This window comes from Heloderma suspectum, chromosome 16 (assembly GCF_057233095.1).
Source record: "Heloderma suspectum isolate Gila_16-S chromosome 16, 16-S_ref, whole genome shotgun sequence".
Lineage (NCBI taxonomy): Eukaryota > Metazoa > Chordata > Lepidosauria > Squamata > Helodermatidae > Heloderma > Heloderma suspectum.
Window position 1 is genome coordinate 10,289,774 of NC_139473.1, and position 27,689 is coordinate 10,317,462.

Below are 27,689 nucleotides of genomic sequence, written 5' to 3' on the forward strand. Positions count from 1 at the left end.
GAATTAGCTATTTACTGGCACCTAAAAGGAATGGCGGCGGGGACGCACCCCGAACAGACCATTTTCAAAACCGCTGGTCCCGATAACACGAGCAAGCTCTGCCTCGTCCCGTCCCGAACTGCGCTCCCCTTCCCCGCAGAATGGCCCCTTCCAAGAGCAGCTTGCTCCCTTGCGGAGGGTCCGTCCTACCGCAGCCAAACGGGGGAGGGAAGAGCGCAGGCGCAGGGCGAGGCTGAGGCGCGACTAAGACGGCGCCCTCCGCGCAAGGGGCGCGGCTTTGCGGACGCCGTCGGGCCACGCCCCCTCGCTTATAAAGCGGGCCGCGGCGGCCATTTTGTCCCATTCTCTCGCTGTTGTCGGCGGCGGCGGAAGGCGGCTGTTTCCGCGCTTCTATTTAAGCTCCTCGTTCAGAGCCGGTCTGAAGGGCGGCTCCGTAGATGGCCAGCTTTCCCCCGAGTGTGAACGAGAAGCTCATTGGTGAGAGAGCCCCGCTTTTGAAAGCGGCTGTTCACATTCATGTCTGTGCCCGTACGATCGCGGGCCAAGGGCGGGGCTGCGGGAGGTGGGCTCGGTATGTGGAGAGTGCGAGGGCCGTCGCGTGGTGCGCGTGCGTGCGTGCGCGCGCGCGCGGTGGGGGGAAAACATCGCCGCCCCCACGCGTGCATCCTTGCGCGGGGAGCGGTCGCGTTCGGCGCGGCTTGCTCCCCGGCGCGTTCCCGAAGCATCGCGCTGGGGCTGGCGAACGAAAACAAAGGCGCGCGAGTACAGGATTGGTGGCGTTAAAAGTTAACGTGTGGATCTGTGGCCTTTCTGCCCAATAGAGGGATAGGTATGATCTAAAGGCTTGCGAGTACAGGATTGGTGGCGTTAAAAGTTAACGTGTGGATCTGTGGCCTGTCTGCCCGTTAGAGGGATAGATATGATCCAAAGGCTTGCGAGTAAGGAATTGGTAGCGTTAAAAGTTAACGTGTGGATCTGTGGCCTGTCTGCCCGTTAGAGGGATAGGTATGATCTAAAGGCTTGCGAGTAAGGAATTGGTAGCGTTAAAAGTTAACGTGTGGATCTGTGGCCTGTCTGCCCGTTAGAGGGATAGGTATGATCTAAAGGCTTGCGAGTAAGGAATTGGTAGCGTTAAAAGTTAACGTGTGGATCTGTGGCCTTTCTGCCCAATAGAGGGATAGATATGATCTAAAGGCTTGCGAGTACAGAATTGGTAGCGTTAAAAGTTAACGTGTGGATCTGTGGCCTGTCTGCCCGTTAGAGGGATAGATATGATCTAAAGGCTTGCGAGTAAGGAATTGGTAGCGTTAAAAGTTAACGTGTGGATCTGTGGCCTTTCTGCCCAATAGAGGGATAGATATGATCTAAAGGCTTGCGAGTACAGAATTGGTAGCGTTAAAAGTTAACGTGTGGATCTGTGGCCTGTCTGCCCGTTAGAGGGATAGGTATGATCCAAAGGCTTGCGAGTAAGGGATTGGTAGCATTAAAAGTTAACGTGTGGATCTGTGGCCTTTCTGCCCAATAGAGGGATAGGTATGATCTAAAGGCTTGCGAGTACAGAATTGGTAGCGTTAAAAGTTAACGTGTGGATCTGTGGCCTGTCTGCCCGTTAGAGGGATAGGTATGATCCAAAGGCTTGCGAGTAAGGGATTGGTAGCATTAAAAGTTAACGTGTGGATCTGTGGCCTTTCTGCCCATTAGAGGGATAGATATGATCTAAAGGCTTGCGAGTACAGAATTGGTAGCGTTAAAAGTTAACGTGTGGATCTGTGGCCTGTCTGCCCGTTAGAGGGATAGGTATGATCCAAAGGCTTGCGAGTAAGGGATTGGTAGCATTAAAAGTTAACGTGTGGATCTGTGGCCTTTCTGCCCAATAGAGGGATAGGTATGATCTAAAGGCTTGCGAGTACAGAATTGGTAGCGTTAAAAGTTAACGTGTGGATCTGTGGCCTGTCTGCCCGTTAGAGGGATAGGTATGATCCAAAGGCTTGCGAGTAAGGGATTGGTAGCATTAAAAGTTAACGTGTGGATCTGTGGCCTGTCTGCCCGTTAGAGGGATAGGTATGATCTAAAGGCTTGCGAGTAAGGGATTGGTAGCATTAAAAGTTAACGTGTGGATCTGTGGCCTGTCTGCCCGTTAGAGGGATAGGTATGATCCAAAGGCTTGCGAGTAAGGGATTGGTAGCGTTAAAAGTTAACGTGTGGATCTGTGGCCTTTCTGCCCATTAGAGGGATAGGTATGCTCTGATGGCTTGCGAGTAAGGAATTGGGAGCATTAAAAGTTAACGTGTGGATCTGTGGCCTGTCTGCCCGTTAGAGGGATAGGTATGATCCAAAGGCTTGCGAGTAAGGGATTGGTAGCGTTAAAAGTTAACGTGTGGATCTGTGGCCTGTCTGCCCGTTAGAGGGATAGGTATGATCCAAAGGCTTGCGAGTAAGGGATTGGTAGCGTTAAAAGTTAATGTGCGGATCTGTGGCCTTTCTGCCCATTAGAGGGATAGATATGATCTAATGGCTTGTGAGTAAAGAATTGGTTGTATTAAAAAAATCATGCATGGATCTATTGCCTTTCTGCCAATTTTGGCCAGGCTGCTTTGCAGTATTTTTAGAGAGATATATGATCTAATGGCTTGTGAGTAAAGAATGGATTATATATTTTAAAAAATCATGCATGGATCTATTGCCTTTCTGCCCATTTTGGCCAGGCTGCTTTGCAATATTTCTAGACAGAGATATGATCTAATGGCTTGTGAGTAAAGAATTGATTTTATTTTTTTTTTAAAAAAAAGCAAGCCTGGATCTATTGCTTTTCTGCCCATTTTGGCCAAGTTGCTTTGCAATATTTCTAGCGGGATACAGTATGGTTTATAACCAAGCAGATGCAGTATGGGGGAAGTGGAGGCAGGGGAAAATGAGAAGGGCTTTCGGTGCAAACGGGAGGGAACTGCTGCAGTTGGGGCAGGGGTGCCTAAGGTGGTGTGGCATTAATAGATGCATACAAATATGGTTCTAAAGGAGTCTGGGTTGTGGGGGGAAGGGGTTGCCGGATCCAGGGCGGTGCCCAAATGATAGAAGGAAAAGATAAGGTGGCGCTTAATTTAACCCATAAGCCCTTGGCCCATAATTTAACCCATAAGCCCTTGGCCCATACCAGTTTTTGCTGTTCTTATCCTCCTTGCCCCTCCCCTCGTAGCATTTGAGCATTTGTGTGTGTGGGGGGGTGACTGTTAGAGCTGGGGGCACCTGAGACCCTTCAATATACCACTGGAGGAATTAAGGTTTTTTGCAGTGGGGTTTTAGTGAATTCAGGACAGTGTGGAGGGGGGTTGAGTGGAGAAGCAAAAAGGCATATGGAGCTTCCTGGGAGATCTGCTTGAGGAAAGTGTGCACAGTTTAAAAGGCAGGTCAAGTTACTGGGGGGGGGGGGGAATCTGAGGAGAGAAGCAAATTCACTTTGGAGCAGTTGCAAGAGTATATCTGAGAGGCAGTGTAAGTCTCCTCGGAAGTCCACGGTGGCTTTGAGGAAGCAGCGTGCGTGGTGTGAGCTCTTGGGACTAAAGATGTCCTTGCCTGTTGCGCCTGCTTTTTCGTGGCGTGCATGTGTGTGCATTCCCGAAGTTTGCGAAGGCACATGATCCTGGGTGTTGCCTGCGAGAGCCAGGAACGGAAGCACTGTGTGTGTGTGTGCGTGTGTGTGTGTGTGTGTGTGTGGAGTTTCGAAATGTGGGGAAGATACGTGTGAGTACATGAGTCTGTTGTAGATGATAAGGAACGGCATACAATGTCCCTGGGAGCCCTCAGGATAGCCTTGTAGGGAATTAATAATCTCTGTGTCATTGGGTAAGAAATTTATGAGCTGAGGGAGGGTGGGGAACCAAAGCTGTCTGGATGCCTGAGGCCACCTTGGCACTGGATGATGAGAGTCGTAGTCCAACCCATTCACAGGGCCCCAAGGATGGGGAAGATGCCTGGGAACCTACTCTAGAGCTTAGAAATAATTCAGCACGGTTCCTGTCTTAAGTGGCCATGGGCGCAGCAGGTTGTGAAATGGTTTTTAAAAAGGCAAATAAGAAAGGAGCGAAGTGGACAGATGGCTTCTCTTGCCAGCGATGTGCTCATTGTAACCTTGCCGCTCCTCTTCCATTCTGATCCCGCATTGGGAGCGCAGGTTGGAATCGAATCGCTGGTGTGCAGTTTCAGGTTTTGTTTCATCCGACGTTTGTGCCTCTCTGTCTTGTTAACTCGCTGGCCTGGAAAATTCTGGTGCTCCCCGCCCCAAAGTTTGTAGTGTCAGGGATCTCTCCATATCGTTGGAATGTGGGAAGCATACGTTTGGTAGTCTTTAAGGTGCCCGAAGACTCTGTGTGGTTTGCTAAGACAGACGGATGCGGCCACCCCTCTGGGAACTGTGAATGATTTGCAAAAGAAGGCATTAGCCAGCGTAGTGGTGGTGAATCCCTTTTTCCTTCTCTTGATTTGGCTCTACAGGAGCACTTCAGAAGAAAGGAGCAAAGCGCTTTGCTCGAGCCTTCTTTGCAGAGTCACATCTTGACACTCCTGCTGTCGCCAACGGATCTCTTGCAAGCAACGTGGCTCTTTGTTGGCACGATTTTGCAAGTTGGCTTAAAATCGCTGCTCGCAGTGTCTTAACACGCAGCGTGTGGAAGAGCGATGCTCTCCGCCCTTTTTGGGGGGGTGGTCTGTCTAGCAATCTTTTCCCGAGTAGATGGAACTCAGGGAGAGATTCCTGCTGATAAAACACGGTGCTAAAGTTTGCCAGATTCCTGCGGATTTCTGCATCTGTCGAAGGATGGTATTTGTAGAAAATTGAGACCATGAGTCACCGCGCAAGGGTCGACTTCCAGCTTTAGCGTTTGTCCGCAAGGGTCGACTTCCAGCTTTAGCATTTGTCCGCAAGGGTCGACTTCCAGCTTTAGCGTTTGTTCGCAAGGATCGACTTCCAGCTTTAGCGTTTGTTCGCAAGGATCGACTTCCAGCTTTAGCGTTTGTTTCCTTCTTTTTTTTGGAATGGCAGACAGCTGCCATTATGTGTACTGAGTTCCTCATGTCCACACAGTCTCCTCCACCCTGCCCTTTTTACATATGAATGCCCTGTGCGTAGCAGAGACAGTCCCTGTGCTCAGAGCACTTCGTATCCAGAGAAAGCAATCTGGTAGCGCTGGAAAACAACCACACTCTTTCCTGTCGACATTATTTATTCATTTCATTTCTATACCGCCCAATACCCAGAGCTCTCTGGGCGGTTCACAAAAATTAAAACCACAAAGCATAGCGCAAAACAATATTTATTTGTTACATTTATATCCCGCCATTTTTCCTCCTTAAGGAACCCAAGGCGGCGTACATAGTCCTCCATTTTATCCTCACAACAACAACCCTGTGAGGTGGGTTCGGGCTGAGAGTCTGCGACTGGCCCAAAGTCACCCAGTGAGCTTCCCTGGCCGAGTAGGGACTAGAACCCGGATCTCCCGACGCCCAGCCCAGCACTCTAGCCACTACACCACACTGGCTCTCTTTTATATTTCAATATAAATTTGAAAGCTTAAAACCGCAGTTTAACAGTACACCCAGAATAAAACCTAGCAGCAATGCAGAGATTTAAAATACAGATTTAAAACACCAGAGCTAAAAAGCTAGGAAGCTGAAATGCTAAAATACTGGGAGAATAAAAAGGTATTTGTTGTTGTTCGTGTCCGACTCTTCGTGACCCCATGGACCATAGCACGCCAGGCCTTCCTGTCCTCTGCTCTCTCGGAGTGCAACGTAAGTGCCAGGTGAACCTCTCTAGGGGGCTCATGCCACAGCCAGGGTGCCACAGCAGGAAAGGCCCTATTCCTAAAAAAAAACACCCTGGTTGTCCCCTTTTTTTTTTTTTTTACAGTGTGATATACAGGTTGAAATAGAAGCAGTTCCTTATTCTCCCAGTTTGTCATGTAATCAACCAGTGAAAGAAATCCTATGCTCCAACAGTTAGAATAGAAAATAGAGTGTTTTTTTAAAAGAAGTTTTACAGTGCAAACCTATACATGTCTGCTCAGAAGTAAGCCTCACTGAGTTCAGGTGGATTTACTCCTAGAGTAAGTGTATAGGAATTCAGCCTAAATACATGTTTTTAGGGTTGCAGTCTTGGTGTCCTGTCATCTTTTTTAAGGTGGCCCATAAAGTATGTGAAATATCCAGTCAAGGCTGCAAGGCTGATGTACGCTTGGGCAGCGTCATGAGGTGGAAGTTTCCAAAACTGCCTTTTCGTGTGGGGAATTTTCCATTTCTAAACATGCATTGTTTCATAAGATTGAATAGCACAAAGAATAAACGGTCAGAGGCTTTCTTGTTTAATTGGTTATATGATTATATGTAAACCACTCTACGAATACTTTTGGCTGAGGAGCGGCAGAAAAATACTTCAAATAAAAAATAAACAACTGCAGCACCAGCTACATTGGGCAGTTTAAGTTTTGTAAACTTTATTCAGGTGGCCCTTGTGCGTAGGTGTAGATATCTCACTCACAGAAATAAGTCTGTAAATAGGGCGGGGTGAGTAAACCAGGATAAATTAAAAGCAGAAGTATACATAACAAGCATGCTAAATCCAGAACCAATATTGATGTGTGGCATTGAATGTTTTCTTAAACCCTCCCATAGCTGGCAATATAGGAAGCCTCACTGAACGTAGTATGCGTGTGTAAAGTAAACATGCAGAAATTTGGGCTGTGCAGTTGGCCAAAGCTGCAGAAGAATAAGACATTTTAATGCTGTTAGACAAAAATGGGTGTGAGAGTGGAGAAGTAATCCCTTTATTTGTATCTTCCCTCCCTCCCTTTAGAAAATCAAGGGTCCTAAGGAATGTTCAGAGGTATTCACCCTTGTTTTTTTTAATATTGGAAGGACTGCTTTCACTCATATAATCTTGCCCTTACTCTTTAGGGCTCCTTGAGTACCCGGCATTAAGATCTGTTCGGTTGGCATGCACAAGGAATAGGGCTTTCTCTGCAGTGGCCCCATCACAGTGGAACTCCCGTCTTATTGACGTGTGCCTTGCCCCTTCCATACAGGGAAGCAGGAAATACCTTTCCATTTAAAGCTGCCTTCAATTGAATTCTTATTTGGCTAATGTGTTCCAAGTAGCTTTTCAATGTATTCTGCATGCTTGGTACTGTGTCTGTTACTCCTTGTTACTCCTGACAACGGTCTTGTTTCTATACCACTTTGTGAAGGCATAGCCCTGAAAATCTGCTAAAAATACTTTAATTAAAATTAATAGATGAGTATTGTGGATTGTTTTCTAGAAAGGCTCTGAACACTTAATTCTCCTTTTGTCATTGCAAGTATTTCAAGGGATGGCGTACTCTCCCAAAACTTAGGTTTTTAGAGAGAGCATGAAATCAAACTTGATTCAACATAATACTTTATTAGCCAACTTTCAAGACCATAATCTTCCCAAGGTGACTTACGCATAAAAATAATACACTGAAATATTAATAGAACCATATTAAATATGACCAATTTAAAATGGGTAAGTCAAAAAGACCAGCAAGAGCTCTGCTGTATAAAGCAGTGCTTTTCAAACTTTGGGTTGGTTCTCACAGTGAGGAGCTTGCTTTCCATTCCTAGGGTGTGTGGTTTTTTTTTTTTTTTTACAGGGCTGACAGCACACCGTTCTTGTTAGGCAGGCCCCTTTACCAGACTGCCTCCTTTTCTCCCTATGGCTTGCTAGCCAGATATACGCCGCCTAGATGTACGTGCCTCTGTTAACATTAAAAAGGAAAAATAAAATATGAACTTGTTCAGTGTTCTGTATTGTGCAGTGGGGGAAAGTAGGGCTCAAAAAAAATGGGGTTAATTTACAGGTGGACCCCACTTCAAACATCTTGGAAGCTGTTAAAGAACATCTTCAAAACTAGGTTGAATGTCTGATTCATGCAAACCAATGGTGTGTTCCTCTCTTTTAGGACAATCACGGACAGTGGGAGATCTTTTAGCCCCGACTTCTCCTTTCGACAAGAAGTGTGGGCGGGAAAACTGGACCGTTGCCTTTGCTCCAGATGGGTCCTACTTTGCTTGGTCACAGGGCCATCGCATAGTCAAACTGGTTCCCTGGTCTCAGTGCCTTAATAACTTGTGAGTACGGCCTTCTTTGGAAAGCCAGTCTTCTGTTTGTCCGCATTCCTTACAAAGACCTCAGAAGGGAAGGGCCATAGCTCAGTGACAGAGCATAGTCTTTGCAGGTTCGATCCCCGGCGTTTCTAGGTAGAGCAGGAAAAACTCCTGCCTGAAACCTCGCAGAGCTGCTTCCAGTCAGTGTTGACAATATTGGGCGGTATGGACTGATGGTATAAGGCAGCTCGGTATAAGGCTGACTCGGTATAAGGCAGCTTCCTGTGTTGCTAACACAACTATGTGATCCTGTTATGGGAAGTAGTATGTAAGATACGGAGCAGCTTACATGATGCTCGATAGCATGAACTTGAGAGTCAGGAGTGGGCCACCTCAAAAGAATGTGTGCAGGATTCTTTCAACTTCATCACGTTTGCTCATGAGGAGGCTGCATTAATAGAAGTATAGCTCCCAAATTATGCAAAGTACTAGTTCCCCTCTGCTCAGCACTGGTTAGGCCTCATCTTGAGTACTGCGTCCAGTTCTGGGCATCACACTTTAAGAAGGATGCAGACAAGCTGGAGAGGGTTCAGAGGAGGGCAACGAAGATGACCAGGGGACTGGAAACAAAGCCCTACAAGGAGTGACTGAAAGAACTGGGCATGTTTAGCCTGGGGAAGAGGAGACTGAGGGGAGATATGATAGCGCTCTTCAAGTCCTTGGAAGGTTGTCACCGAGAGGAAGGCCAGGATCTCTTCTCCATCATCCCAGAGTGCAGGACATGGAATAATGGGCTCAAGTGACAGGAAGCCAGGTTCCTGCTGAACATTAGGAAAAACTTCCTGACTGTTAGAGCAATATCACAATGGAACCAACTACCTAGGGAGGTGGTGGGCTCTCCCACACTGGTGGCGTTCAAGACGAGGCTGGACAGCCATCTGTCAGGGATGCTCTGACTGGGATTCCTGCACTGAGAAGGGGGTTGGGGTCGGTGGTCTTGTAGGCCCCTTCCAACCCTACTATGCTATGATTCTGAACTAGCATGGATAGAAAATTGGATTTGGGTCTGGGAGATCTGAGTTAATTCCACTTCTGTCTTGGGTGACCTCTCTGCCTTGGTTCTCTCAAAAGCGGTGGCTTACTTCCGAGTGTTAATGGTGAGAAAATAATATCCTTGTTCTCGGAAGGATAGAATTTATCAGCTTTTCTGATGTGTCGTGAACAGGTCCACAAGTTACTTTTTATGAGTAGGATAACAGGTTTGCAGCCTGTCTGACACTCTGCATCGAGGGATTCTCGTATAGGAGCCAACCTGGTGTTCTCCCATGTTGTGTTGGACAACAACTCCCATCATAATCAGCCAGCATGGCAATTGGTCCAACACATCTGGAGGGTACCAAATTGGAGAAGTCTGCAGTATAGTGACCAGTATTATCAAAGCTATAATTTGTGTAAACGTTGGCTCGGTTTTAGGGATTTGTTCCTTCTAAAACGGCAACTGTATTTTTCCAGTTCGTTGCATGGCGTAAAGAATTTCACCAACTTAAGCCATTCCAAGCTCTCGAGGCAGAACAGCGATGGTGACCAGAAAAGCAAACCCCGGGAGCATGTTATAGATTGCGGCGACATCGTCTGGAGCCTCGCTTTCGGATCTTCGGTGCCTGAAAAGCAGAGCCGTTGTGTGAATATCGAATGGCACCGATTCAAGTTCGGCCAAGACCAGCTTCTGCTGGCGACAGGCTTATCCAATGGGCGGATCAAAATATGGGATGCCTATACAGGTAAGAAACATCCCAACATATCTTAATTCCCCTTTTAAGGCAGCGATGGGGAAACCTGCAGCCTTCCAGATGTTGTTGGACTACAACTCCCTTCCTCCCTGACCATTGGTCGTACTGGCAGGGGCAGATGGGAATTGTAGTGAAGGCCACCAGTTCTCCACTTCTGTTTTTAAGGAATGTGAAATGGAGCTAGCTTGGGGAAAGCTGAGCTAGAATGTAGTCCTGATGCCTGAGAGAAATGTGGAGCCCTTCGTGCCAATTTCCAAATTGATGGAGGAGGAGGCTACGAACGGCTAAATGGAACATCCAAGAGGCACTTCTGAAAACCAGTCGCTGGGGAACAAAAGGGAGAGATGGCTGCTTTTATGCCTGCTGATGGGCTTCCTCCAAAGCATTTATTTTACTGGCCACAGCTTGAGAGAATGCTGGACTATGCAAACCTTTGATTCGACCCTGCAGGGCTGCTCTTACTTTTTTGCTCAGTACCAGTGCAGTACTTAACCATATCATCTGTGTGCTTGTGGCTGCAGTTGATCTTTATGAAGGCCGTAATTTTATACCTGTTCCCCTTTCTATGAATTGTGACCTGCTACACCTGTATGAGTCTGCCCAAGATCAGCATCAAAGGCTGGCCCACCAGCAAGAGCCTTTCTTTCTTTCTTTCTTTCTTTCTTTCTTTCTTTCTTACAGCGTTTATATACTGCTCCACATCTACACAGATTCTGGAGCTGTGAACAATAAAAAAATAAAATGATAAAAAGAAATAAAGCACCGTACTAAAAAATTATTATTTTTAAAAACAGAGTGCCAATAAAAACCATGGCTGGTCAGTCAAGGAAGGCTTCCTGGAATAAAGCTGTCTTCAGACAGCACAATGTTGGCGCCTGCCTGGCCTCCAGGGGCAGGGAGTTCCAAAGAAAGGGGGCCACCACATTGAGGGCTCTTCTCTGGGTGGACTCCAATTAGGCAGATCCATGTGGAACCATTAGGCTGGCAGGCCCTAAGTGCAGGGCTTTCTTGGTGGCCCCGCACCTCTGGAATTCTCTCCCCAGGGAGATATGCATGGCCTTACCTCTGCATTCTTTATTTTTTAAACCCTTTATTCCTTTTGTGGCATAGAAACATTTGGGGTGTGTGCGTGTTTAACTTTAATTGTATGTTCGTGTTTTTATAATACTGTAACCCCACTTGTGAAGGCAATGTGCCCTGGAAGGCAGGTTAAAACTCTTCTCAATAAATTGCTCTGATCCCTGAAGGAGCGTTTCTTCGGCTATAGTTTTCACGCAGTTAACTTTTGGCCTGGGTGAAAATTGATGCTGGGTTCCTCGGGACTGAAGCGGGCTCAGGACTGGCACAGGGTGATGGCTTAAATATCAAGCAACCTGCCAGCCGTCTTGAGTTTCAGAGTAAACCATAGTGCTGTTTAGAGGATAAGCTTTCCTGGCACCTAGTCTAAAAGCTTATCCAATAGATAAGGCATGTATATTGACTTAAAGGAAATATCTTTGGGATTAAAGTTTACATAAAGGAAATCCTGAATGTAAGTACTGTGTAATATTTATTAGGGTTAGGGTCCTGGAGAGCAAGTCCTATAAAGAAAGCTTGGAGGAGTTAGGTAGATGCAGGTTGGAGAAGTGAGAATCAAGGCAATGTTCGAAGATCTCAGTGTAGATCGTAGGGCACATTTGTGTTTGGTTCCTCCAGAGCAGCTTTCCCCAACCGGGTGTCCTCCCCATTCGTTGGATTACAACCACATCTGGTTGTATGGTCCAACACATCTGGAGGGCACCCAGTTGGGGAAGGCTACTCCAGAGGGTAGGACCCAAACCACCAGGTTCAAATTATTTATTTTTATTCATTTATTAGATTTATTAGCTGCCCATCTGGCCAGCTACCCGGCCACTCTAGGCGGTGTACAATACAAATAACATGAAATACAACAAATTTACATGACCAGCTGAATAAAACAACACTGCTCTAAATAAAACCCTAACCCACCCCAAATGCTTGCCTGAACAGCCAGGTTTTCAAAGCCCGGTGGAAGCTCATCAAAGAGGGGGCATGGCAGAGATCACTAGGGAGGGAATTCCACAGAGTGGGGGCCACCACAGAGAAGGCCCTCTCCCTAGTCCTCACCAGCCTAGCTGTCCTGGCTGATGGGACAGACAGAAGGCTATCCGAGGCTGATCTCATTGAGCGCTGATGGAAGCGGGCTTCCCTGACCCTCCTTCCCAGGGCAGCCCCTCCACCCTCCTGAAAGTGCTACACAAAGGGTCAAGAGACCCTTCTGAGCGGGGTAAGCTGTAGTGGAATCCCCCCCCCAAAAAAAAAAAACTGGGCAGAGGGACCTTCTGTGAGTAGAGCCTTGACTCTCACAGAAGGCAGAGCCTGAATTCCCCCCCCCCCCCAAGGAGTTGTAGTAGGTATTGTGTTGTTGTGGCTGTCAAAAGAACTCTTTTGCTGTCCATAGCGAATGTGGAACGTGACGCGCAGCGTTCTGAGCGTGGCTTCGAGACTTAACTTTTTGAAACCTGTCCTTCCAACAGGAAAGCTCCTCCTTAACTTAATGGACCACACCGAAGTTGTCAGAGACTTAACGTTTGCCCCCGACGGGAGCCTGATATTAGTATCTGCTTCAAGAGACAAAACACTCAGAGTGTGGGACCTAAAAGATGACGGTATGTTATTGGGGGGGTGTTGTGTGGAGTTAATGAAAAGCCATTTGCTCAAATCCTTCTCTGGCAGTGGAAAGCTATGATACAAGAGTAAATGTGACTGGGATTTTGACATTGTGAGACTGTTCTCTTTCTTCCGTTCAGCAAGTTCAAAAGGTGTCTGCAGAGCGCTGTCCCAGGTGCCAGTTTTTCTATCCATTAGTTTTTCAAAGCGTCTCAGCAGACACGCACAGTCAGTCATTAAAGATAAATAAATACCTGTGTGTGCATATACATATATAGCCATGCACTGAGAGCCAGTGTGGTGTAGTGGTGAAAGCGTTGGACTGGGAGTCGGGAGACCTGGGTTCAAGTCCCCACTCGGCCGTGATGCTCACTGGGTAACTTTGGGCCAGTCACTGACTCTCGGCCCAACCTACCTCACAGGGTTGTTGGAAGGATAAAAGGGAGAGGAGGGGGACCATGCAAGCTGCCATGGGTTCATTGGAGGCAAAAAGGTGGGGTATAAATGCAATGAGTAAATACATAAAAATAAATGCGGTTTCCAGCTCTGTGTCACCAGGTCAGTGCTAACCTAGCTCCAAGTTGAGTGAGAAAATCCACTGCAAAATACTTGGGTTTCCTGTAATCTTTGGTTTCACCCCCTGTCTTTGCAAGGCAAACTTGTACTCTCCCCAAAAAAGGCGCCTGCTCCATTAGAGTTCCTAGCTGGAGTTACGGTGGTTGCAACGCTCATGGGCTCTCATGCAAGAAGGGTAACTGAAAGAGCATGGATGGTTGTCCACCTCAACCCCTTCCTCACAGGTGGGGGCTGCCCCACTGCCCAGCCACCTACAGGGACCTCTTTGGCATGTTTCCCATTTTGTTGTTAGACTTGTGGCTGGGTTGGGCTATGTTGGACTGCAAGGGCGGGTTGACACGATAGAACAGTGCTCTAGAACACCCCGCCCATGCGCTGCCTCTAGTTCGCATTTCATGGAGCGTGCCAACCCAGCACCTTTCTCCTTGACTAGTCTATTCTGTGTGGAGGAGATTTTTTGGATGGAGGAACGCACAGTCATGTGAACTCTGCCTCAGCCCAGGCACGGGTTGACCAAGTCAACAAGAACTAGGGCCTTCACAACTTCTCAGGTGTGGAAGACTGTCTCTTCAGTGAGGATACAAGCTGGCATAGCGTTGTCGCTGAGGCTAAGCTATAGTCAGGAAGTCCCCAGTTTGAATCTCACTTTGCCATGAACTCACTAGGTGGTCTTGGGGGAGCTTCTCTCAGCCAGCCACCTACCCATCAGCTAGTTTTGAGGGGAAATACTGGCTTACCGAGCAGGGTGGTTGTAAGGATCACAACTAGATAATGCCTGTGAAGGCCTTTGAACGCTTGGAAGCACTATTGAGTTGACACCAAAATTGGATGGCTAAAACAAAAAGGGATTGTGAACAGCTCGAAAGGGAGCTCTCCAAACTGGGAGAATGGTCAAGAAAATGGCAAATGCAGTTCAGTCCATGGAAGTGTGAAGTGATGCACGATGGGGCAAAAAAGATTCCAACTTCGTGTATATGTTGATGGGATCCGAGCTCGCGGTGACAGACCAAGGAAGAGAGCTCGGGGTGGTTGCAGACAGGCCAATGGAAATGTCGACCTAGTGTGCAGCTGCTATGGAAAGGGCAAATTCCATGTTAGGCATAATTAAAAAATGAATCGAAAATAAAACTGCCAAGATCATACTCCCCGCAAATCTGTGGTACAACCAAGCTCGGAATACTGTGTACAGCTCAGCACACCTAAAAAAAGATAGTGTCGAGTTGGAAAAAGGGCAACTAAAATGATCAAGGGGCTGGAGCAGGGCCCCCTGTGAGGAAAGGTTACAACTATTCTACGATTCTATCTGGGGCTGTATAGCTTAGAGAAAAGATGAGTAAGCGGAGACATGATGGAGGTGTACAAATTTATGCATGGTGTGGAGAAAGTGGATAGGGAGACGTTTCCTCCTCCTCCTCATAATACTAGAATCTGGGGTCATCCCATGAAGCTGATGGGTGGGAGATTCAGGACAGATCAAAGGAGGTACTTCACACAGCGCAGAGTTAAACTGTGGAATTCACTTCCAAAAGGTGCCGTGATGGACACCAATTTGGATGGCTTTAAAGGGTGGTTAGACAAATTCCTGGAGAAGAAGGCTGTCAATGGCTACCAGTCCTGATGGCTATGTGCTACCTCCAGGATCAGAGGCAGCATGCCTGTGTACACCAGCGGCTGGGGAACATGGGCGGGAGGGTGCTGTTGCACTTGTGTCCTGCTCGTGGGTTTCCCGTGGGCAGCTGGTTGGACACAGTGTGGACAGAATGCTGGACTACATGGACCCTTTGTCTGATCCAGCAGGGCTGTTCTTAAGTTCTTAGTTACAGCTTAATGTTGAGTGGGTAACATGCAGGCCACATGAGCCCCTGCCACCCCCACCCCCCTCAGTGCAGCTGGTACGCTGCCAAAATTTATAGTGGCAAAAAAATGTGGTTGCTTCTAAAATTTGGTGGCAAATGGCCAGGCTTTTTTTTTTTTTAGTACTGCCACTAAATTCAGAATGTAGCCCGCAGAAGGTCTGGGGGTCAAAACAGCCCCCCTCCCCTGGTTCTCAACTCCTGACTTGCGTCATTAGCTGCTAATCAGAGAAATGGTCTTAATTTTTAGCTTGGGAACCCTGCTTCTGTGTATCTTGGACCATTGAGCAGTAAAATCGAAATGAATTGGGCTTGAAAGTGAAATCTTGAGTTCCCTTCGGCTACACAGTCACAGCCGTGTTCCCGCCCATTTTGAGAGTCTTGATAGGAAGGATGCCCCCCATCCTTGCCTAATTAACCATAATATAACTCGGATACCTTGCAGCGTGGACAGATCTGCTGGTTGGTTCCTGTGCTTGTACCTCTTCTTGGATGTCCCCAGGAGTCTGCTCTTTGATCATTTTAGCCCGGTTCAGATGTAATAACCCTGGTCTGACGAACCATGGTTTACCTATTTGTTAAACCATAGTTCCCTGTTGCCTCCAAACCTGAAAACTGGCTTACGCTCTAAAATCTAAAAAAAAAAATTGCAGGTTTGCAAATCATGATTTGATTCTGCCTGGTTTGCAAGCCAGGATTGTAATTAGAGTTTGAAACACTTTCCTCATTTGGATGTAACAGGAAACTGGTTTAATATAGCTACAGAAGTTTTTCATTAAGGCATGCAGAGGGAGGGGATCAGGGTATGTGGCCGCAGCACCAATAAACTGGTTTAGAGTGTAGCTGGATGCTAACCTGTCTTTCTCCCCCCTCCCATTTTTCAGGAAATATGATGAAAGTATTAAGAGGGCACCCAAACTGGGTGTATAGCTCTGCTTTTTCTCCAGATTCTTCCATTCTGTGCTCTGTGGGGGCCAATAAAACAGTAGGTATCAATGTTTCATGATCTTCAGCTTGCATTTGATTGTGAGCAAAATAATAATAGTTTGGAATCTTAAAACAAAGCCAGCTTGTGCTCGGTGTCACGCTGTTTTGATGATGATGCCAGGAATTGCATGATAAAAATATTGCAGTAAATTAGCAGAAGGCTTGTTCAGTTATCAGCTACAGAGCTGAACTTGCATTGCTTTTAGTTTCAAAGAAATTGATGAATCTATTTGCCAAATAGCTGTGCACATCTTCATCTGTTCCATGACTCTTGAGAAGGAGGGGAAAAAAAAGGAGGGAAAGAGAGCGCATAATGTTTTGGTTTAAGAAAGGAGTAGTTTGATATTGTAGTAATATTTTGTGTCTCTTGGCTTTCGATATTCTCTTGTCATGCTCACACTTCGAAAGTTCCATTTTCCAAAGTCTGGGCTGCTGGTCTTACGTAATAGTAAAATGTCATTCTTGTTCAGTCTTTAGTTATGTACTCAGTGGCTTACAAGGAAGCCCAGCGCCCCGTTTTGTACAGAGCCATATTGTAATGCCCTGCTACAAAGTGTAATGCAGTGCAGTTAAAAATCCATAGTGAGCTCTTACTTAGTGTAAAGTGTAGAACCAGTTAAGGAGTGGAACCGGTTAGTTTAAGGTGGAATCCTATGCATGCTTACTCGAGAGTCAGTGCCCAGTGAAATCGATGAAGCTGACTCCTGAGTAAACATACCAAAGGTTGTGTTGCATATCTTTTGTAAAGTTACTTTAGTAAACTCCAGATAGTATTAGTACAAGGGTGGGCAACTTGTATCTCCCCAGGCACATCTGTGTGGACTCAAGGGTCCTGTTAGAATTTGGAATCTAAAGTTCCATGTTGAGACCTAAGCTTCTAGCCCTCATGCTTGGCAGTAAGTCTGAAAATAGAATGGCAGAGGGGCAGGGGGAGGAAGTTCAAACTTTCCATTTCTAAACCCTCCTGGGAAATCATTTCTAAACCTGTGTGTTCAGTTCCTTTTTCAGAGGTTGGCTCACTGGTGCTTTTTTTATTTTTACATTTGAGAACCACACCACAATGACCAAATTGATACTGTGGAATAAATTCCACACGAAAATGCAGCAAAAACAGTCTTGGCTGTATGTGTACATCGTATTGGGGTTTAAATTTTTCCAGTGTGGCCTTGATGGTTGAACGAGTTGTCCATCCTTTGGGCTAGTAAGAATGCAGCTTTAAATGTTAGCAACGTAAAAAAGAGATAGCCAAGGTAGTGTTGTTGTTGTTTTTAATTGGGGGGTGGGGGGAAGCATATGTGAAGTTAAAAAAAAAAACAGCTTACATCAAAGAGAATATCAGTAAAAACCCTTAAAATAGAACAGATGTAGATGTATGCTTTGATCTTTTAGGCTGTGTGTTTTCCATAAGCTTCTTGCTTTCCCTGTCACAGGTGGTGGCAGCAATATTGATGTGATTGAGGGTAAGCTGGCACCACTCAGACAAGCGCACAATGGTGTTAGCTGGGCAGAAAGATTGGCATCTCTGGCTACCAGGCTGGAGGCGAACTTTACCATAGGACGAAGTAACCTTGCATTCGACTGCAGGGTGTACTGTACGTACGCAGGTGCTGGTTGATGTCGACTTTCTGCTTTTTTTTCTTCCTTTTCTTTTTATTATTTTCACATTGGTGAGATTCACTGGCTCCTTTTTAAAAGCAAGCTTTAATATTTATCTTCCATTCATGCGGAACACTGGAGTCTCTTAATAAGCTGAGCCAGTCATCATAGCTTCCCGTAACCGACTTTAATGAAGTTTAATTACAGTAAAGTCTGGGAGACACTAATGGCCCATTGCTATAGTGAAACTTAAGTATTGCACAGATCATCTTGCGATGTCTGGCTGTGCCTAAAGTTCAGGGTGGCTTATTACACACATTTTTTAAAAGTAATCTGTGCCATAAAAACACTAAAAAAAAAAATCACTGCAAACCTGTGTTTGTATCCGTAAACCTTTCCTAGCCTGTCAATAATATTACGCTAAAATGTGTAGTGGAAGTTTGATACTTAGATTTTCCTGCACATGCTTAAACTGACTGCAGTACTGTAAAATATACAGATGCATGTGAATTGTGCAAGGCCATGTCTGTATATGTAGATGGCTGATTTATGGAGACCTTTATTTATTTGTTTTTAAAAACGTAGTAATGATGCTTGATTTTTATTTTTAAAACTTAAGATTAAAATGTGTAAACTTCTAGACTTGGTTTAATAACTTTGTTTTTGCCAAAGTCATGTCGTTTGGCTGTGACAATTCCCTTTTTGCTTGCAGTATCTGTTTCTCTTCCTAGGCTGACGTTGGCGAGCCCAGCCTTTTGTAAACAAGTGGTCTTAAACTCACAGGGGATACCACGGGAGTAACAATATGTTAACCTTACGTTTTTTTCTGTCTGTATATTTCTTAAAATTTTGGTAGATAACTGATAAGGGGGGGATGTTAGCACTTAACCTTTATTACTGTATATTTTTAAAGTTAAAATACTTAAGTAATACATGGGTTTCAGTAAATATATGTGTATATATACACACACACACACACACAATTAAAATGTCATTTTACATTTATCTTTTTGGCTTACATTATAAATAACCCGTAACAAGTTAGCATTTGCATGTATGCTTTACTTTAATTTAAGTAATTCTGAGTATGACACTGAGCATATTCCATAATTATAGTCATTTTTAATGCTTGGCTTTAATTATAATCCTAAGTAAAACTAGTAGAAATAGTTGTGGAGCGGGGCGGTGGGACTGTTTGAATGCCTTCATATGTGCCCAAGCAGAGCTAGAACATTAGTCTGTTTTAATTGCAGGTGTTGCTTTGGGATATGGATAAATACTTGCTCATCCGGAAACTGGAAGGACACCACAACGATGTTGTAGCCTGTGAGTTTTCCCCTGACGGAGCTTTGCTGGCTACGGCATCTCACGACACCCGCGTCTATGTCTGGGACCCACATATTGGAGCAATTCTGATGGAGTTTGGGTAAGCAGAGGGATGGGGTCTGGCACAAACAGATGGCCGGGGTCGGTAGTATAGCAAGTGGGGCGAGATTTCTCTGTCCAGCTTGGACAATTGCCACTACCGCCCTGTAAGGCACAACCCCCAATATTCAGTAGATTCCCCCTGATGTTCCGGAGGGGCTTTTCAGGAGGATTCAGGTGTCTGTAAGAGGTAGGATAGGAAGAGAAAGATGGGTTGTGCCGAGCTGCTTTAAGCTTGCACAACGTTGGATATAACGCAACAACAACAATAATAATAATGTAGTAAGTTGGAAGCCTTCCAGCTCTCATAAATCTGAAAGTCATGTCATCAAGCTTAGACATAGACTCATAGGGTTGGAAGGGGCCTGCAAGACCATCGAGTCCAGCCCCCTGCTCCGTGCAGGAAGCCTGATCTCCCATCCAAGTACTAACCAGGGCTGACCCTGCTTAGCTTCCGAGATCAGACGAAATCAGGCGCATCCAGCCCTTTTCTCCAGAAATGTGTTCTTCAGCGAGTACATCTTTTGCTCTGGCTGGAGCATGGAATCAGATATCACCCCACTCTTCTTCCATGCCTGAAAAAGAATGGGTCAGATTCCCCCGGCAAATGTTTTGGAGGACAGGACACACATTCTCTCTCTCTCTCTCTCTCTCTCTCTCTCACTCACTCACTCACTCACTCACTGTTACTGCAGAACTGGCTGGGGGATTCTGGGAATTGTCACCCAAGACATCTGGAAGGGCAGCAAGTTGGGGAAGCTGGTATGGGAGCTCTCAGGGCAACTTCAGAAGCACAGGAGAACAGCCTTTCTCTGATGCTGCACTGAGCCTTGGGGATACTGGGATTGCTGTGAAAGGAGTCTTTCTGCCTTCCGAGCATCTGAGGTTTAGAGCAGTGGGGCGGAGTTCCCACCCCTCTTTTCAGCAGTAGAGGAGAGCATAAGAGAAGCAAAATGGCTTTAAGAGCGTGTGTAAATAATAAAGGATAAGAACGGAGCTACCATAGCAATCCACTTAAATAAACTTTAATAAAACAACTAATCTTTAATACAAAGTATAAAAAGTGTTTATAAAAAATTATATACTAGAAATAAACTTCTAAAGCCTATTATTATCGTATTAGTAACCAGCAATGTCACCACGTTTGTGGGCCGTTCAGTATCTGTTTTGGTATAATGTTATATGTTCTAGTACAGAATTCTTTTATAAATACCTTTTATACTTTATATTAAAGATCAGCCATTTTATTAAATTTTATTTATTTCTATATCGCCCAATATCCAGAGCTCTCTGGGCGGCTCACAAAAACTAAAACCACAAAGCGCAGCATAAAACAATATAAAATATGAAAACATAAAACCACAATATAACAGTACGACCAGAATAAAACCTAGCAGCAATGCAGAGATTTAAAATACAGATTTAAAATGCCAAAGCTAAAAGGCTACGAAGCTAAAATATTTGGAGAATAAAAAAGGTCTACAGCCCGTGCTGAAAGGAGTACAACATAGGTGCCAGGCGAACCTCTCTAGGAAGTTCATTCCACAGCCAGGGTGCCACAGCAGAAAAGGCCCTCTTCCTGGTAGCCACCCGCCTCACTTCCTTTGGCAGGGGCTCATGGAGAAGGACTGCTGAAGGATGATCTGAAGATGATCTAAGTTTAAGTTTATTGCTTATGTGTTATTGATTTAAGTTTATTGTTATGGTAGCTCCATTCTTATCCTTATTTGCAAGCTCGCTTAATCCCGTTTGGCTTCTCTTGTCGAGGTTGGTTTAAGTGAAGACCTTTTATTGATAATTGACTCGAGATCCAGCATACCTCCACTACTGGTATGCTGGATGTTTAGTGCCGTATAACCCTGTCACCCCCACCCCACCCCCCGGTGGATGGGGTAATGGCTACAACACATTTTTGCTGGCTACCATGGCAGGTCAAACTGTGTTCACCTCTGCCCATAGTGACCAGATAGATGGTTTCTATTTTGCTGTGTTAACCTGTGACTTGTAAACCAACCTGGGTTGTCTTTGACTAGAACAGCAGGATACACATTTGTAAGACAAATTCCCCCAAATTTAATGTAAATGTTGCCTTCCTTGAACAGAATGAAAGACCGACTAGAATGCGTCTTCTCTTGTCTTGTGCTGGTAGGAACTGGTGGTGTTACATATATCTTCCTTTATTCTGAATCACAGGGACCCCGGTTGAATGTGTTTCAGTTAATGATTAAGTGAAAAGCAAACACTTGCATAGCTGTCCTATGAACCGAAGTTCCCTTTTTGTCCACAGGCATCTCTTTCCCCCTCCTACTCCAATATTTGCTGGCGGAGCGAATGACCGATGGGTCAGATCCGTATCGTTTAGTCATGACGGACTGCACATTGCAACTCTTGCTGATGATAAGTAAGTATGGTGAAGCACAGCTGGATTCTTCTGGTTCTTGCTAGTTGGGGAAATGAACCTCTTGGGGGTCTTTTTTGCTCACCACTGGGGAAAATGTGAAAAAGTGGCCTGTATTATTTACTTACTTAAACATTTCTGTGCCCTTTTTGGTCCTAAGAAGGGCCCCCAGAGCAGCCAGTGCTAACACAATTAAAATGCAGCAATCCAATTAAAAGCAATAAAATCAAGCCAACCACAGAATAAATTATTATTACTTATTTCTATACTGCCCCCTAGTTGAAGGTCTCCAGGCAGTTTACAAAGATTAAAAAACATTAAAATATAGTAATCAAAGTTTTAAAAACATTCACAAAAAACACACAAGCAGTATACACGGAGACAACATATATCTAAAAACAAGTTTGAGCAGTTAACAAAAACCATAAGACAGATCAAGGACTGATTAAAGACTCATCATATGCTGCCAGATGTCTGGAAAAAAAGTTAGGCCTTAACCTGATACTGAACAGGTAACAGTTTCATTTCATTTATTATATTTCTATACTGCCCCATAGCCAAAGCTCTCTAGGTGGTTTACAAAAATTAATGATGTTGACGCCAGGCAGGCCTTGTTGGGAAGATCATTCCACAGTTGGGGGGGGGGCACCATAGAGAAGGCCCTCTCGTTGCTGCCTTCCGAGCCTCTCTTGAATGAGGCATCCTCCAATAAAATCAAACATAATCAACAGGGGAGACAAAACTAAAGAGCTAGGTGAAATTTTAAAAAACCTTTTAACAGCTCGCCTAAAGCTTAAAGAGGGAGCCAACTGCAGAGTTCTAGGGACAGAGTTCCACCACTTGTGTGCTGTGATAGAAAAGGCCCTGCCTTGCATCCCAGCCAGTTATGCCTCCCAGCCAGTTATGCCTCCAGAGGTAGCGAGAATAATACAGCAGGGCCTCTGATGTTGAATGCAGCTGGCTGGTTTAAAAAAGAAATAGTCAAAGTGACTGTATGGCAGGGGTGCCTAACCTCTTTCAGCCCATGGGCCCGATTCAATTTTGGAGACCTTCTCAGGCCTGCATTCTGGTGGAGGGCGGAGCTGAAGGCAAAAAGGGCGGGGCCAACTAAGGAAATTGGAGGTCTGGATTGGGAACTCAGGTCACCCCACCCCCAATATTTGGTGGCTTCCTGACTTTTGCTGGCTCTTTCTCCATTCTAAAAGGAAAGAGATCTTGGGGTTGCGGTGGACAGCTCAATGAAGATGTCAACCCAGTGTGCGGCCACTGTAAAAAAGGCAAACTCCATGTGAAGCATAATTAGAAAAGGAATCGAGAATAAAACTGCCAATATCATTCTGCCCGTATACAAATCTGTGGTGCGGCCTCACTTTGAATGCTGTGTACAGTTCTGGTCACCGCACCTAACAAGGATATTGTAGAGCTGGAAAAAGTGCAGAAAAGGACAGCTAAAATGATCCAGGGGCCGGAGCATCTCCCCTATGAGGGAAGGTTACGACAGCTGGGATTGTTTAGCTTGGAGAAAAGGAGGATCAGGGGAGATGTGATGGAGGTCTGCAAAATTATGCATGGTGTGGAGAATGTGGATAGGGAGACACTTCCCCTCTCAAAATACTAGAACCCGAGGTTATCCCATGAGGCTGATTGATGGGACATTCAGCACAGATCAAAGGAGGGTCTTCTTCACACAGGGCAGAGTTAAACTGTGGAATTCACTACCACAGAATGTAGTGATGGCTGCCAATTTGGGTGGCTTTAAGGGGGTTGGACAAACTCCTGGAGGAAAGGGTATCAGTGGGTACTGGTCCTGATGGCTGTGTGCTACCTCCAGAACCAGAGGCAGTGAGCCTATGTACCCCAGTTGCTGGGGAACATGGGTGGGAGGGTGCTGATGCACTCGTGTCCTGCTTGTGGGTTCCTGGTCGACAGCTAGCTGGCTGGCCACTGGGTGAACAGAATGCTGGACTAGATGGCCCTTGGTCTGATCCAGTGGCACTCTTCTTAAGTTCTTAGGTTCTGAGAAGGCTGAAATGCCTCTCCTAAAGCTTTATTACTGGCAGTAAGCGCTTTAAACTAAAATATGCTGCTATTTTTGGTTGTTTGGCCCTTCCCCTTTTAACGTTAGTCCTGCCCTCCGTTGTAATGCAGCCTCTGAGAGCTTCTGTGAAGTTTAATTTGGAACCCAGGTTGAAAGAAGTTCCGCACCGCTGATGTACGCAATCATATAATGCGAATTGCTAAAGTGGGTATATCAGTTTCTGCAGCAAGGACCTCTTGCCGCTCCGGGGTTGTTTTCCGGACAGCCATCTAAAGGCCGTGGTGAGAAACTGGAGCAAAAGTGGCAGTGGGACGTGGCGCCAAATGAATCAAGCCATGTTTCTCAACATCGTGTCGTTCTCTGGGGAGTTAACACAGGCCTCCTACGGGGATACTTGTTATGCAACACAGGCGGTGCAATCCTGCAGTTGAACTTGTGACATTTTGACTAAGGAGCTTGCTAGATATTTGTTGCTACTTTATAATGCATCCATACTGCTTAAAATTTAAAACAAATCCCTAAGCAGGGTTCTCTGAAGAATTCTGAAATCTTACTGTGTTTGGAAAGGTATCCATTGACCTGGCCATGGGTGTAACTCAGGTGTGGGGAATCTCAGACCTGGGGTCTCCAGGTGCCCATATTCCCCCTCCGGGCCCTAACCTCCCCCCTCTCCGGGCCCATGCCTCTCCCCCCCCCTCCGGGCCCCCAACCACCGATCATTTGGTGGAAATGTGCAGTTTTCCCCCCATTCTCAAAGGTTCAAATGCCTCTCCTAAAGGCTAGCTACTGACCCCGAGAGCGTTAAGGTATAACATGCTGGCATTTTTTAATATTTAAAAAGCTTCGCAAAGAGGATAAAATAGGGGGCTCTGGTAGCTCTGAACGTGCCTGCTGGTTCTGTTCCTCCAGGTTGGTGCGGTTCTGGCGCATTGATGAAGAGTGTCCTGTGCAGGTTGCACCTTTAAGCAACGGACTTTGCTGTGCCTTTTCTACTGATGGCAGTGTTTTAGCTGCTGGGTAAGCAGAATTAAATATATACACAAACACTCTCCCTCCCCCCACTTGGAACACAGCTTTTTATATTCTTGTTGTTGTTGTTCAGTCGTGTCCGATGCTTCATGACCCCATGGACCATAGCATGCCAGGCCTTCCTGTCCTGCGCTCTCTCCCGGAGCATGTTATATTCTTCTTAATTAGATTAAAAAAAACCTCCCAAATTGCTTACCCCGCCTCCCAACAGGGACCTGCCTCCTAACAAACCTCCCTGTTGTGGTTAGAACTGGTGACAGAACCAAATAATTCGATTTCACTTCTTCAAATCAGGGAACAACTGTTATTGCTGCTTTGTCCAGCAGCCCTGTGTGCATCCTCCAACCTGCCTTGCACCTTGTCAGGCTTGATTAAAGGCAGCCGCCGGCGAGATCACATCACTCCAGTGCTGAAGGAGTTGCACTGGTTACCAGTTGTTTTCCGGGCCAAATTCAAGGTGTTGGTTTTGACCTTTAAAACCCTATATGGTTCCGGCCCAGCCTATCTTAATTAGCGCCTCCAGCAGCACCAGACAGGCCGCTTAACACGATCAGCCTCGGATAGCCTTCTCTCTGTCCCATCAGCCAGGACAGCTAGGCTGGTGAGGACAAGGGAGAGGGCCTTCTCTGTGGTGGCCTCCACTCTGTGGAACTCCCTCCCTAGGGAACTCCGCCATGCCCCCTCTTTAATGAGCTTCCACCGTGTATTAAAAACGTGGTTGTTCAGGCAGGCATTTGGGGTGGGTTAGGGTATTTTAGAAAACGTTTTTATTGTAGAATTTTATTGTTTCAAACTGTTTCATTATATGCTTGTACATCGCCCAGAGTGGCTGGGAGACCAGCCAGATGGGCGATTAATAAATTTAATAATAATAATAATTAATCAATTTACATCTGTAGGTAACTGGATTTAAGCCTCTTACACTTGTATCTTAAGGCTTTTACAAACTATAGACTTTGGGGCTTCAACATCATGCCTAGTTTTTTATCTCCCCCCCCCCCCCATTTTGTTTTAACATTCATCCTGATGAAGAGTTCTGGAGAACTCAGAAGGCTTGCTTACAACCTTGGTGATGTTTTGGTTGGTCCTAATAAAGATAATCCCCATGCTGTGGCATAGGGTTTATTATTGTCTTCCGCTGTTGAATGTTCTCTAACTGCTGCTTAGAAGTAACTGCAGGGGCGGGCAACTTGTGACCCTCCACCTGTTTCGCCCTACTCCTTCCATGATCCCTCACCATGGACTGTGCTGCCTAGGGCTGATGGGAGTTGTAGGCCAAACCCACCTGGAGGACCGCAAGTTGCCCGCCCCTGATGTAGAGTAACCATAGCCGGTATTCTTGATGTGTAATACTTAGGTTTAAAAAAAAAAAGCCCCTTCTGTCAATAAATGGTTCAGATACAAACATTATCTTCCTCTGGTGGAAGGACTCCTTCTGTTGAAGGAAGGGGAACTTTGGATCCAGCCAAACAAGGAACGGGAAACCTGTGGCCCTCCAAACTTTGGATTCCAACTTGCTTCAGCCAGCATGGCAATACTTGGGGCTGGTGGGAGTTGAAGTCCATCAACTGCAGCACCACGCATTTCCCACTGGTCTGCAGTAGCCAAGCGCTGGCTGTTTGTTTGTTTAAAACATTTGTATCCTACCCTATATCATTAAGATCTCAGTTGAACTAGCTTCGAGGGAAACGTACATGGGAACTTGAGCGGTAGAACCTACTTCTGTATTGTTCTTTCTTTGCTTTTGTGTACAGAACTCAAGACGGAAGTGTGCACTTCTGGGCCACACCTAGACATGTTCCCAGCCTCCAGCATTTGTGCCGCATGGCGATCAGGCGAGTGATGAACACCAGCCAAGTGCAGAATTTGTCTATTCCTTCCACAATCGTGGCTTTCCTTTCCTACCGAACTTAGAAAACCAATCAGAGGAGAAAGATCTGTCTGACACGTCTGGTCAAAGAGAACATCGAGGTGTTTTTTTTTTGTTTTTTTTACAACCTTCAACCTTAAACACTTCATGGGTTTGGAAATAAATTTGATCATCACTCTTTAAAAAAAAGAAAAGAAAACTCAAGATCCTTAATGCTGAGACTGCAGAGCTTTCAAAGGCATTGTGTATAGAGAAGAACCATAGATGTATTTCTGAAGTTGTCAGACAATTTTTTCATAGAAATTCTGACTGTGAAAATGTGTACATAATAGATGTAAGCTGCAATGCGCTATCCGCATATATCTTTTGTGATTGCTTTTTTGATATAGAGAAAGTGTGTGCGTGTATATATTATATATATATGAGCATGTGTTTGTGGATGCATACAGTACAAAACCCTCCAGGATTGCCAACCGTTATCTGTTTCTGTGCCCCAAACACAAGAACCACCATTGTGTGTATGTATGTATGTCTTTCTGGAGTCACAAGCTGTATATTTGCTATGTAAAGAAGAACTGGTGGGGTTTGTGTTTGGAGCACAGAGATAAGCAACCATTGACAAATCATAGGCAGCTTTGGTACTGCGCACTGGGTGGGCCACGCAAAATGGGCCACCAGATTCAGAGTTATGTTCACCTTGTGAGTCAGAAGTGAATTTTCTTGAGGCCCACAGCATATAAGGAGTGCAGAGAATGGGGGCATGGAAAGTTGATTTTGCAGGTGTGTCATCTTCAGGGAGACCTTGCTTTTCCAACCAAACAAAAGGTTAATAGTTTGGATATTACGGGATCCTGAAACCATTGAAATCCATCTACTGCCTGATATCTTCTCTCTAATATGTGAGCATGTTGCGGGCTCATTTTTTTACTATTCTATGACCCGTTGTCATTTCAAGGGGTGACATTGGGTGAGCTACCAAAGACAAGTGTTGGGTTTTCTTTCTCTTTGCTTTTGCCTTCTGTTTATCTGGACCTGCAGATACAAAGATTGTACGCATCACATAAAATGCCTAATTATATATATTTTGTTTGAACTTTTTATATTAAAGAATTGTACAAAAAAACTCCTCTTCCTGAGTATTGGAAACATGCTTATTGATACGTAAGCTGAGTCTGATTTAGAAAACTGGTATGCTTGGGAAAATGTGGCGGTAGGCATGTATGGACTGTGTAAAATCCGCGCCGTCTGTGTTTCCTGAATTGTCAGGTGCTTTTTGTTCCGTCATCTGCTCACACATGGATGGATGCAAAAAAAATTTCATCGTGTAGAAAAATACGGAAAT

The 27,689-nt window shown here is 45.5% G+C and overlaps 1 protein-coding gene across 1 annotated transcript; it reads left to right on the forward strand.

Moving 5' to 3' along the window:
- The first annotated feature begins 341 nt into the window (after positions 1 to 341).
- On the forward strand, positions 342 to 27,474 carry WSB1 (WD repeat and SOCS box containing 1). Its single transcript, XM_084822913.1, has 9 exons — positions 342 to 477; positions 7,971 to 8,139; positions 9,628 to 9,896; positions 12,443 to 12,574; positions 15,889 to 15,989; positions 18,841 to 19,013; positions 21,300 to 21,413; positions 24,358 to 24,465; positions 26,232 to 27,474. The coding sequence occupies exons 1-9, from the start codon at positions 438 to 440 to the stop codon at positions 26,389 to 26,391; spliced, it is 1,266 nt and encodes a 421-aa protein (XP_084679039.1). The 5' UTR covers positions 342 to 437; the 3' UTR covers positions 26,392 to 27,474.
- The last annotated feature ends 215 nt before the right edge of the window (positions 27,475 to 27,689 follow it).

Bases quoted from the DNA above. Each gene is read 5' to 3' on its own strand.
- WSB1 (XM_084822913.1), top strand. From the start codon at position 438: ATGGCCAGCTTTCCCCCGAGTGTGAACGAGAAGCTCATTG. The intron at 9,897-12,442 runs GTAAGAAACATC...TCCTTCCAACAG, and splicing joins AATATGGGATGCCTATACAG to GAAAGCTCCTCCTTAACTTA. The intron at 19,014-21,299 runs GTAAGCAGAGGG...TTTTGTCCACAG, and splicing joins GCAATTCTGATGGAGTTTGG to GCATCTCTTTCCCCCTCCTA.